This window comes from Emys orbicularis, chromosome 4 (assembly GCF_028017835.1).
Source record: "Emys orbicularis isolate rEmyOrb1 chromosome 4, rEmyOrb1.hap1, whole genome shotgun sequence".
NCBI lineage: Eukaryota > Metazoa > Chordata > Testudines > Emydidae > Emys > Emys orbicularis.
Window position 1 is genome coordinate 153,345,359 of NC_088686.1, and position 13,677 is coordinate 153,359,035.

A 13,677-nucleotide genomic window follows, 5' to 3' on the forward strand; every position below is an offset into this window, starting at 1 on the left:
CTCTCTGCCATCCTCCACGAGTTCTGAGATAATCGCTAATGGCTCAGAGATCTCTTCATCCAGTTACTTAAGTATTCTAGGATGTATTTCATCAGGCCCTGCCAACTTGAAGACATCTATTTTGTCTAAATAATTCATAACTATTCTTTTCCTGTTTCAGGCTCAGATCCTACCCCATTGACACTAGTGTTCACTTTGTTAGTTGACCGATCACTGCTAACTTTTTGGCAAAAACTGAAACAAAAGAGGCATTTACCAGTTCAGCCATTGCTGTATTTCCTCTTATTGGCTTTTTCTCCTCATTTAGTAATGGACCTACCCTGTCCTTGTTTGCCTCTGCCTTCCCATGTATTTGTAAAATGCTTTGTTTTTTTCCTTTATATCGCTAGTTTAGTTTTGTTTTGTTTTTTGCCTTGGCCTTTCCATTTCTTGTATGACACTTTTTTGAATTTCAGGTCATTGAAAACCTTCTAGGTAAACCAGAGGGACCTCTTACAATACTTCCTATTTCTTTTGTGCATTGGTAATCTCTGACCTAGGATGAGACCTACATATGATGGGGCCTCAAAGCCCCAACAAACAAACGGATCAGAGATGGGGCTGTGATGAAATGGGAAGAGGGGTGGAATTGTGATATGGGACAATGGTGGGGTGGGAGATTTGAGGGGTGCTGAGGGAACGAGAGAGATCTCCATGGTGGGGGAAAGTTTTTTGGGCTCTCATTTATCTAGTGGGTAGGACAGTGCAGTAGGATTCGGAAGATTTTGCTTCAGTTCTAGAAGCGAGTCACTACAGCTCCACCATGCCTCAGCTTCCCCAGCTGTGTAATGGAAAGGGCATTGGGGCTGTGAGCAATGTTCCCTCTCATTTTTTCCATCCATCTGCAGAATAAATTTCGTTATGTGCACCGAGGTATGTGCGCCACCAGTAGAAACAAAAAACCTAGATATCATATATATATATATATATATATATATTTTAAAAGTTACCATAGGGATAATTACTCCAGCCAGGAGACGTTAGGTATTTTAGAACTCACTAATTAAATTTAATTAAATTTAAGTCTAAGAGAAATAAAAATCATGAAATGCATAGACCAGTCAAAACACTAAAGTCACACACTTAGAAAGAATAAAATTGCAGAGAATATACGTGCATTGTAGGAAGTACCAAGAAGTAACAATAATACTACATGTGTTCGGAGGTGAGTGTGAAAGAGCCAGAGACTGTGTGTGTATGTGTACCACACAGCGTCATTGTGTGTGCTGGGGAAGTTTCTGAGAGACGCTGTGTGCTGTCTCTAAGACACTCACTGAGAGCTCTCCTGAGCCCTGTCTCCCCTGCCCTCACTCTGAGGAGATGGGGTACATGGACTGGTGGGGGGAGGGAGAGAGAGAGACTGTGTGAGCTGGCTGCTTGGGGGCAAACAAGCACCTGGGTAGAAAGACAAGTCTGTCCGGCCATAGACCACAACACCTTCTAGGCTTCCCACACCTCAGAAAATCATACCAAGGTAAGGGGCGCCCTAGAGATTTTTCAAATGGCTTTTCATGCCTCTGCCCCCTGCGAGAGCATCCCAGAGTCACTGGCCCTTGGCAGAGAAGGCGCTGTCCTCTCCACACTGTAATGATCTAAAACTGCCCCGCATGCCACGCAGCTGCTGTGGGGGGTGTCGGAGAATAACAGAGTTCTCACTTTTTGTTTGGGTACAGCAAATCAGATACTTTATTTTCTTTCTCTCTATCAATTGCATAGAGGGAGAGAGCTAAGCAGGTCTCTCAACAGGTAAACAATTACAGCAAGCATTTATACTTTTTGTTACAGACAATAATGAGCAACAGCTGCATTTTGTTTATACATAAGTCATTCTGATATCTTGTTTTGCTCACTAATGTAGACTCTTAGTCTACATTCCATATTATCTACACAAGGTCGCAACAACTTCTCACACAGTTCTTTCCCACTCGCCTCACACATTCCTCGCTTCTACAAATCTCGCGTTATTAGGGTTACAGTTAGCCTAACTCTTGCTAACGAACTGTCATGCATTGCATCCCCTTCCTGTCAGTTCTTTCTCTGCTTCCACAACCCCCCCTTTTGTACTACTAGTACAACAAACATTTTCAAATCTCTATTTGCATTAAATCTTGGAATTCAGATTCTACATCAGATGCTTCAACCTTAGGGGTTTTGATTGGATGTAATGACAATGCATGATGAGCATGGACATGAAAGGTATTACTATTATTACGTCCTTTACAACAACAATAACATACTCCTACACTAGCTAACAACAACACAAGCAATAACATTCTCATAGCGATAATATGATGGGGTTGTTGTACAATCTTAGTCATATAACACAATACATCATACTTAGTACATAAGGTGGATACTCTATAAGCTGTCTGAAAGGCATACTTTTCAACTTGATATATATATTTTGAAGCATGTGAATTTGCCCTTGTACTTCAGAGATTTTCTGAACCTCTGGTAACGGTGAAAGCAAATTTTGAAATCGATCAGGTACTAAACTAGTCCAGTTAAAGGGTATCTGGAACCTAAGGACTACTTGCAAAATTCTATCTGCAGGCCAGTAAATAATATGATTGCCTGCAGTGGTAATGCGATTAAAATGTATGTCTTGCAATGTGGTGGCTTTAACATACACACAGCTATCACTAGCTTGAAAAAATAAGTGTCCTGTCAGGGTAGTTCCTTGTCCCCTACCCTCCCAGCAAACGTAGTCATGAAGAGTAACAACTTCTCCTGGCTTCAGTTTACGGATACACTGAAGCTGTGGGGGTTGTAACGGCCAAAATGTCCATTGACTCCCTAACCCCATCCAAATGTCAGATGTAATCCCAGGAGCACTGACTAAAAATCGATTGGGCATACCAGGAGGTCTAATTTCCCAGATGTCTCGGTGAATTACCCAATCCCACATGCATCCTCCCCATGGACCCGGCAGGATTCGGTATGTGGGAGCCCACACCCCCCCAACCGGTCCATATGCTTGGAAGGAGCACTGAGAATGTCTGCACTTCCACCCAGAAAGTCTCCAAGTATGTCTCCATGGCCACAGATCAGATGGTACTCCTGATGTGTCTGTAAGGGCAGTGGGCCAAACCTGATGCTCTAGATCATTCCGAATGGCCATTAGCTGGTCATTCAGGAAATCCTGAATTTCTGAACATGCTAGATCCCACTGCAATGCCTTCCCAGCCTCAGTGATATTCAATACCATCTCTCTTTGGTGTAGTACTATACCACATCTGTTGGTTGAACACCTTTATGTACTTCCGGGAGGCATTGATATTAATTGCAATAAGGTACAGGTCACATTATTAGTCACTGGAATAATTTCTATGCAGGTAAAATTTCCAGTGGCAAAACAAACTCTGGGTATTCATTTAATTGTTCACTAATTGGGTGACCAAATAACAATAAGGGCCTCTCGCATTTAGCACAGTGCAAATTCCAGGAACATTTGCTATAGAACCCATCAATTGTAATTACAGATTCTTGGGGTTCACTGGTAGTGATATCATATACTTTTATCTCCACTGATCCATTCAATTGTTCGCTTATATGGGATATCCTGAACCTTAAAAATATATTTTTTCAAACAATATTTAAATAAATCACTAAAGTGTGAAGGCCTTAGTCATTGGTTTTATCAAATATATGGCATTGTCTGTATTTGGATGTGTTACAGGGGTAATAGTGTAATGGAGGAGATGGCAGGGGCAATGGCAACAAGGGGCCTTTGGTACTTATCATTTAAAATCCAGTTAGGGAGGGCAATACATGCTGAAGGACTTATCCAAAACACAGGGCGCAGCCTGTAGAATAAACCCCAAAATCCAATCAATACCACGTTCCCAAGCATGGGTCCCACAAGTTTCTTCCTGCCAGTGTATAATTCTTTGTTTCTTCACCAGGGTCAGTTCTTAATGTCTCTTGTAGTCAGGAATCCCTGGACTTTGTGGTTTCAATGAAGCAAGTGTTCCTTCTTCTCTTTTCCTGAAACAGTGTGGTTTAGCATCATACAGGGGAGAGGTTACTAGCACATCACCCTGTAATGGTTTTGCTTCTTCTAGGAAAATCCAAAGGCACAGTAGGTCTGTCAGTGGACAAGGGAGAGGTTACTAGCACTTCACCTTGTCTTTTTTTTTTCCCCCTCTCTTTTTCCTGCTGTCCAGAAGACACAGCAGAGCTAGAAGGAGAAATAGGCTTATCATCAGTCGGAGAGTCCTCCCGAGGTGGAGGGGTCTTTTTACAGTGAGAAGCATGGGTCCAGGCAGGTAGTCCTTGGCACTTCACAGCGGTGTTGGTGGTTAACAGGACTTGGAAAGGGCCTTTCCAGCATGGAGCCAAAGCAGTCTTTCGTTGATGGACTTTACATAGACTCAGTCTCCTTGTTTCAATGAATGGCAGGGCTGCTAGGGTCTTTGGGTAGCACTTCTTTTATCTGTGAGAAAAGAAACCTAACACATTTCATTAATGACTGGCAGTGTTTTGCAGATCTCATAGTTGCTTGGGCACATTCAGGCCCCCCTTTTCTTGGCTGTCAGCCAAGTCTTAGCTGTGGGTAGTATCCTTGGATGGGGCCAGCGTCTTATCTTTGGACTGAGCTTGCTAGCTATTTTTTCCTCAGTTAACTCATTCTATTCTTTTTCCTTCTCCCCTTCTTGGCTTCTTTTAACCTACAAAGGAAACTTCCACTCTTCACTCATACACCTTTTCCCAACAATGAACACATACACATTGCCATTATACAGTACATTAGTCTTATTATTCAATGTATGCCATGTACACCCTTCCAGTAAAATAACTTTATTACAGAGTTTTGGAGCAACAAACCAGGACAAGCACACCCACTTTTGAGGAGTCCACTCGGTACAACCTCTGGTGTCCAATAGCTTTCCTCCCTCCCCAGCCCTCTGGCTAGAAATCTGAGGTAGCCAGAAGGATCCCATGGGCAATATGGGGAGTGGGTTAACCTTCCATGTCCTTGTTTCCAAAGACTGTTGGTATGCAAATTTTAACAACAATTTTTTCAATTAAAAAAAAATCTGGCCAATGAAGTTTCTTTTTCTTACTTAAGCAACTGTATTAGACTTTAGTATATCACATTTTCCTGATTTATCCAAACACTTTGTATTCCAAGTTGAATAAAACAAGTATCTGCTTTTTGATTTAACCCTTCTATTTAATTTTGAACTAGACTGTCTTATGAAAATATTAAACCCAACAATTCTGGCCACAAGACAAACACCACAAGACAGGACAAAGAACACAAAAATAATTCCTCTTGTACCAGTAAATGCATGGTACATTGAATGCTGTTCAGCTGGCATCCGTTTTCTCTGATGATCTGAAAGACAAAAGAACAGAGGTCTACCCCTTCTGGGCAGTCAGTCATTGCTTAAAATATTTCCTTTATAGACACATACTCTTGTTGATTTTAGACAAAACAGAGGAATTACCCCATATTTCCTTGTATTTGTTTCATAGGCAGCCCAGGTTTCAGTGGCTTCTACCTTATTAGTTAGAAAATTGCATTAATACAGATGCTTTCTGGCTTGCTTCCAGATCCAAAGCTATCCACAGCTTAAAGATTCTTACTTAAAAAGGGACACAATTAACTTTCCCAGACTTTTGATTGCCTTTTACTTCTAACTCCTGCTTTCAAACACGCAGTGATCTGAAAGAGACAACACAACCTATATTGGTAGGTTTGCATTTCTTTTACCTCTGCTACAATATACACTGCACATGTTCTGGGGAAAATGCACATCCTATCCACAATTCAATTTCCACAACACTAGCCACATCAATTTCTACACGAGGTGTAACTGTTTCTTTTGTGCTTACAAAATCTCTATGCACCCCTAGTAAAGTGACAGCTCGACCACACAGAGCCAGGGGCACTGTCCTTCTCTCTCTTTTTACCAGATCTTTTATCTGCTATTTTGTTACTCAAAAACAAATTCAAATCTTGTAAAGCATTAAGTCACCTTAAGGATTAAATGCTAAACACCATATTAAACAACACTAGTTTCCTGTGTCTGGCAAAAGTATTCTCGGTTTTTGCAACTTTAAACAATACCAATTCATCTCAAACTTATAAAACACAGATCCCACAAAAACCAATAATCTATTTGTTTCGGTGCCTGGTTTTCCAGTACCAGGCGCAAGGGAGTTAAGTAAGTCGGAATGTCAAAAGATCCGGATTCGGGCCAATCAGTGCCCAGGGCTAGCCAATCCTGGGTGCAAAGCTGCAACAAGCGTCTCTTCGACATTCTTTCCTGAACACCGGGTAAAGGCCATTTACTTAACATATAATTCAAAGGGCTATCCTTAGAGGGTTTTACCAGAGACCCACCCATCTACCTGCTGACACTCGAACAGAGAATTACACAGAGAACAGAGGGAATTATGGCCTATTAGGATCCTATTACAGGAATTTCTACTAATACTGACCGCTACAGGGGACGGGACAGAAGGATCCCAATTCAACCTCAGAGCTTCATCGCACGCGATGGCTTCCACTCTGAGGAATTACGAATGAGAGGCTCAGTTCCGTCCACACACCTAACGCCCAAATGTATAAGACAGAAATTCATTAACCGGAGTCGCCAGTAACTGTCACCGAAATATCGGGTCCACCTAGCTGAGAGCCAATAACAGCCAGACAGGGATAAGGAAGAGTTGCTTTATTCAGCAGAAGAAAGGAGAGCCTTGCACCTTGGTACAAAGACTCTGTCTTACACACATTTTACCATTCCAATCTCTCTATCTGTTGCCTGCCCGCTTGGGCCCGATCCTGCTTTTCTCGCTGAACCATCCCTTCCATGGGCACCGGCTTTTTCACTACCAATTTAGATAGGAGGGTGGGCTTCTCAACTAGCCCCCACCCTTCCTGGTCTCTTCCCTTAAACATTCTTACTCACAAGGCTACCCGAGTCCTCCCTCGTGAGGCTTGCCACTTGGGCAAAACGCATGGCCCATTGGCGTTTAACTATTCAATTTTCTCTTGTGGCAAACACACTGCTGTTACAGCATATGCAAACACAAATGGTTAAATTCTGACAAGTCCCTGAAGGACCGGTACTTGCTTAGCCAGTGCTTCCTTTTCTGCCTGGAAGTCCTGTCTCAAGGCTTGCAACTTGCCCTGGGCGTAGGTTTGAGTTGCTGCCTGGTTCATGATCTATGCTCTTAATTGCTCAATTCTAGTTATCAAGTACACAACTCTTCCTATTACTCCAACTTCTCTATTGCCCAGTCCTGCTACGACTGGGGTAGATCCACCTGACACCCTTCCCGGTCAACCGGGGTGGAGAGAGGAATGCTAAATCCCTCTCCGGTTCTCAGACTTACTGCGGCTGAGAGTAGGCACACTTTCATACTCACACACGTACGTCTAGACTGGCCACGTCTGTGTATAACGTTCAGAGAAGGTGCTGTGCAATCTTCAACTTGCTTCCTCTCTTGGGAGGGCAGTTCTTTTACACCCTGAGGTCTCCTGGGGCGTCTTTTCAGTGATTCCAGTCCAGGCCGGCTGCCTGTGGCTTCTTCAGCGTCCCCAAACCACGCCGGCTCCAGGGTCGCAAAGGCAGACTGTTGGATCTCACTGGACAGTTAAGCTTTGCAAATGTAATCTCAGCACTGTAACTTGTATTGCCTTTGGTTTGACTATGTCTATATTTTTTTCACAGCCAGCTGGGGCCGAAAGCAGTTTTTCTTTGTACTTAGCCTGGTCTGCATTGATTCTTGACCTTGAACGCAGATTAACTTTCTCTTAATCTCTGGACCAAGCTGAATTTCAAATTAACCCGTTCCTTTCCTCAATAGACAAATTGCTCCCATTGTGTGTCAGCGGCTTTTTGGTGATTAAAAGCTCCTCTGAGATGTATGATCTTATCTAGATTGAAGGTACCTTCTAGTGGGCATTGTTTAGATGAATTTTCACGCGTGTAATGATTCCAATTCTCTAAATACCTGCAGGTTTTAGTACCATAATGTACGTACATGAAATAAGCTGGGGTACCCTTAGTGGGTGAGAGGGAATCCTTAGACTGTCCCTCACCCATTTTCCAATCACACACACAGGGAGGATGCCCTGTCCGCGCTAGCGGCATATAAACTAAGGATCTCTCCCTACAGGGTACTCACACAGGAGAGGCTAACGAGGATGGCCACGACCCTCCTACACTTCCCTTCAGCAAAGAGCGTCGGCTAGTCTCAGAGAGACGGCGCCGCTTACTCTGTTGCATCCAGTGAGATGATCAGACTGTCAGTGGCTCACACGGAGAGGAAAAGGGGAGGGAAGATGGGTTCACACACTCCTAGACCCAGGTAGCCTCCTCGCCGGACGATGCCAGGCCGAGTTAACCCACCGTGGGTCGGATCTCCTAAAAGATCCTCTAGTTACCGGGCTTGCGTTAGAGTAGTTCTGGTCACGAGGCAAAAGACTTCACAGAGTACTCTGGGCGTCTTCCGGTAACACTCAATTCACACTGGTGTGTACACACACACACACACACACACACACACCCCTACCTACCTCCCCCCCCCCCCCAAGGCCTTATTCCAGGTACTATTCCCAAGTACCTCCAGGTACTATTCCCAAGTACCTCGATGCATCACTCGAGGTGGTAAAAACCCCTCAACACCGGTGCATACCTATGCACCTCGCATATGCATACAGGGGGCGGCAACAATTCCCCTAAGCCGCTCAGCATCTGACCTTGCTGCACAGTCAATAAGTTCGGATGGCGTGAGCCCAACAGGGACAGACGGCCCCACGGACAGTCCTCCTCCGACACCCCAATAGAGATTTCAGAAGGTCTCCTACCTCTATTGTGGCGCCATGGGGTTCGAAGGGGAACGATCCGTAGCAGCTGCCGGTGCCTCTGCGGGCGTTGCCATCCCGGACGAGCCCCCAAATTGTCGGAGAATAACAGAGTTCTCACTTTTTGTTTGGGTACAGCAAATCAGATACTTTATTTTCTTTCTCTCTATCAATTGCATAGAGGGAGAGAGCTAAGCAGGTCTCTCAACAGGTAAACAATTACAGCAAGCATTTATACCTTTTGTTACAGACAATAATGAGCAACAGCTGCATTTTGTTTATACATAGGTCATTCTGATATCTTGTTTTGCTCACTAATGTAGACTCTTAGTCTACATTCCATATTATCTACACAAGGTCGCAACAACTTCTCACACAGTTCTTTCCCACTCGCCTCACACATTCCTCGCTTCTACAAATCTCGCGTTATTAGGGTTACAGTTAGCCTAACTCTTGCTAACGAACTGTCATGCATTGCATCCCCTTCCTGTCAGTTCTTTCTCTGCTTCCACAGGGGAGTGGACACATTTGGGGGCCAGATTAAATCATCCTGCGGACCATGACTTCGAGTACCCTGGTGTATGGGCTGGGTGTGAGAGAGAGGGTGGTGGGATGGCCTTTGTCACATCCCTTCTCCGCCTGCTCTTTGTGGCATAAAACCTTTGTCACTTACATTGCTTCAGTGTCAATGCTTAGCACAGCCCTCAGCCCTAACGCGTCTGTGACTGTCTGTAGACTAAAGGCTGGGTGGCACCATTCACCCCTTCCAGCTCAGCAGTGCCAGGGATCGGGTTGTGACACAATGCAGACATGTTTTCCAGGTTACATCACACAAAGCCTGAGTGACTGCTCATCCCCTCAAATCCTTCTCACACCCCACTCCAAAACCCTCACCTTCTTGAGGATTTTAGTTTAGTTTTAGTTTTGTACAAAGACTGGAACCTCAGGCCGAGAGTAAATGACTTCTTCAAAAGGAATTCCTCGAAAAGGACTCACTCCCCCACAGGAATAAGCTACATTGTTCTAAGCAGCTTTAAACCGGTCTCACTGCATCCACATGAAGGGATTGTAGCCCCTCAACTGAACTAGTTTCAAACCATTATAACAGCCAAAAAAATGGGGAACAGGCCTCATGCTGTAAAACAGGAGAAAGTGAAGAACCAGCACCATGTAAACAAACCCCTTTGATTGAAATAAACACAAAATCAGTTTGAAAACAAAACCAGATAAAGCAAAGAGAACAGCAACTAAGGGTTTTTATAGCCAGCTGACTGGCTGAGTGTACTTCCCCCTTTACAACACCTGCCCCCCTCCTCGCCCTGCCCAGGGGGAACTTGCTACCCAAAGAAGCTCCCTTCTCCCAGCACTGCAACCCTAACCCCGGCCTGCTGCAGAGGGGTTGGGGTAGAGGTTATCTGGGGGGCAAGGCCATTCACTGAAATTTGACCCGCCTCCCCCACCATCATGACCGTGGGCGGGGGCAAATCTGAGTGGCACTGGAACCCCGCAGGCCAGGTCTCAGTGCCCGGAGTGAGGCGTTGGGTTCTGCCTTGTGGGACAGGAGCCGCCATTGCAGGGTGAGGCACCCATCCTAAAAACAGTCACAGACAAATGGGGAAATCGCTCCATCCATGACAAACCTGCAGCCCTTACCATGATCTAACACGGGGATTGCCTCTGCTCTCTCCAGCAGGGCTCAGGATCCTGGGAGGAACGAGGACACGGTCTGAGTGTGGGGAGAGCGCGGCAGGAACACAGGATCCCACATCCCACAGAGGGATCCATGCACAGGGCGCAGTCCATCCCCGGGGTAAACTCAGCCAGAGACCAGACCTGGCTACACACCAGAGACTCCCCATGGGCCAGTGTCCCCATCACTGCATCGACTGCAACAAGAGGTTCAGGAACCCCTTCGCACTGACGCAGCACCAGCTCACGCACACCGGGGAGCGGCCGTACTGCTGCACTGACTGTGGCAAGAGCTTTGCAAAGAGCTCAGCCCTGAGAACACACCAGCGCACGCACACCGGGGAGCGGCCGTATCACTGCACTGACTGCGGAAAGGGCTTTGCAGAGAGGTCAACCCTGAGAGCACACCAGCACGCACACACCGGGGAGAGGCCGCACCACTGTGCTGACTGCGGCAAGGGCTTTGTACGGTTTGCACACCTGAAAAGACACCAGCGCACGCACACCGGGGAACAGCCGTACAGCTGCACCGACTGTGGCAAGGGCTTTGCGCAGAGCGCAAGCCTGAGAATACATCAGCGCACGCACACCGGGGAGCGGCCGCACTGCTGCACTGACTGTGGCAAGAGCTTTGCAGAGAGCTCAACGCTGAGAATACACCAGCGCACACACACCGGGGAGCGGCCGTATCACTGCACCGACTGTGGCAAGAGCTTTTCAACGAGCTCAATACTGAGAAGACACCGGCGCACACACACCGGGGAGCAGCCATACCGCTGCAATTACTGTGGCAAGAGCTTTGCACAGAGCTCAATACTGAGAATACACGAGCGCACGCACACTGGGGAGCGGCCGTACCTCTGTGCTCACTGCGGCAAGGGTTTTGCACGGAGCACATACCTGAGAACGCACCAGCGCACACATAGCGGGAAGCGGCTGCACCATTGCACTGACTGCGATAAGTGTTTTGCACAGAGCTCATCCCTGAGAAAACACCAGCGCGCACACAGCGAGGAGCAGCCACATCGCTGCACTGAATGTGGCAAGATCTTTGCGGGGAGCTCAAAGCTGAGAAAACATCAGCGCACACACACCGGGGAGCGGCCGTACTACTGCACTGACTGTGGCAAGAGCTTTTCAGACAGCTCAAAGCTGAGAAGACACCAGCGCACGCACACCGGGGAGCTGCCGTATCGCTGCACCGACTGTGGCAAGGGCTTTGCCCAGAGCTCAACCCTGAGAATACACCAGCGCACGCACACAGGGGAGCGGCCACATTGCTGCACTGACTGTGGCAAGGGCTTTGCCCAGAGCTCAACCCTGAGAATACACCAGCGCACGCACACCGGGGAGCGGCCGTACCACTGTGGCGATTGCAAGAAAAGCTTCAGCATTGCCAGTACGCTGACCAGACATCAGCGCACACACGCACCGGGGAGCAGCTGTACTGCTGTGCCAACTGTGGTAACGGGTTCAGCAAGGCCAACAAGCTCACCCAGCTCCAGTGCATGCACACCGGGGAGCAGCCGGATCGCTGTGCTGACTGTGGCAAGGGCTTTGCACACAGCTCAAACCTCTGAAGACATCAGCGCACACACCCCGAGGAACGGCCATTCCAATGCACTGTCTGCAGAAAAATCTTTGCACAGAGCCAATACCTGAGAATACACCAGTGCATTCATGGCGGGGATCGGATGTACAGGTGTGCTGACTGCCACAAATGCTTTGCTCTCTTGGGCAACCTCACCTGGCACCAGTTGACTCACTAACACCCCTCTGCCACTGCCAGAGCCCAAGGGGCTTCTGGCAGCTGGCGGGCCTGGCACAGCACCAGCAGATGCAGACCGGGAGTGGTCCTGTCCCCATGATGCCCAGCAGAGACTGTGAGGGACAGGGAATGGGACTTGGCTGAGCAGTGTGGGGAAGAACAGACAGGTGGGGGGATTTTAGAGTAGATGGTCACAGCCTACTGCATTAGGGACCCCCCTGCATCTAGGTGGGGTCCAGCCAGGGGTCTCTCTGTCAAACTCCCCACAACACACAGAGCTGTGAGGCAGCCAGGACAATCCCCCCCCCCACACACACACACAGATGGGACTGAGTCAGGAACTTCCCCCCACACCTACCTCGTTTTGAGCCAGGGGGTGATTCTTAGGTGATATCTGGAGATGGGATTTGCAGTCCTGTCTCAGCATGGATTGGGTTGAGGGGCGGGACAGCCCAGTGCATGTGATTGAAAGAAGACTCAGGAACTGCTCATACCATCTATTTTAAATAGAAATGTGATGAAGAAAAACTATGTACCTAATGTGTAACAAAGGTCTGTCTAACCAGGTGTATCTTTGCTATTAAAGAAGCTGATGCATTTGGTTGGTGTGTGGAGAAGCCAATGTGAAGTGTAAATCTTTAAAATAAACCAGCCCAAATGTACTAAGGCCTAACTGACCATGATGCCTGATGAACTGTGTGATTGGCAGGTGCAAAGAGAGTTTTGCATTACTCCTTGGGGAATTCTGTGCCAAAAAAAAAAAAAAAAATTCTGCATATTTTATTTGTCAAAATAACACAATATAATCACACTAGTTTCAATTATTTTGATAGTTTATTTCAAACTACCTATCAGCAACTGTTTGTAACAATACAAACAAAAAAGATTCAGGAAGTGATTTTTCACAAATAGATTCCTTACTAGACATTTAAACACAGAACTTTGAGTAGTAATTCATTTAAACTACAATATTGAAATGTATTTCCCGCACCCCTCAGAAGCAGTGCAAAGGCTTCGGAGAGCCAGGGGTAATGGAGAAGCTGAGGGAGAGGGAAGTAATTGCTGGGAAGGAGCCTGGAGTGAACTTTGAGAGTTGTTGGGTGTGGGTGGGAGAAGTATGGACGAGGCGGTTTTCGAGGGAGAGGGGAAGAGTGATTGTTAGCGATTTGGGGAGCCTCCCCTATTGAACCCTGGCTCACCCTTGGCCTCTCCCATTGAGTCAGGCACATCTGCCCTCTGTCCCCATGTCTCCCTGTATCCCCCCATCCCCGTGTGTCCCTGCCCCCCTTCCACCCCTATGTGTCCCTGCATTCCGACTTGCATTCTGCCCCTGGATCATTGTTATTTCATTAGCTCCTGT

At 46.9% G+C, this 13,677-nt stretch overlaps 1 protein-coding gene across 1 annotated transcript in view; it reads left to right on the forward strand.

Annotated features, from left to right (window-relative positions):
• The window catches only part of LOC135877935 (zinc finger protein 91-like), a 53,725-nt gene extending 40,662 nt beyond the window's left edge, over window positions 1-13,063 (forward strand). Inside the window, 2 exon segments of the mRNA XM_065403456.1 lie at window positions 10,727-11,977; window positions 11,980-13,063. Coding sequence (XP_065259528.1) covers window positions 10,727-11,977; window positions 11,980-12,318 — 1,590 coding nt within the window. The 3' untranslated portion in view covers window positions 12,319-13,063.
• The last annotated feature ends 614 nt before the right edge of the window (window positions 13,064-13,677 follow it).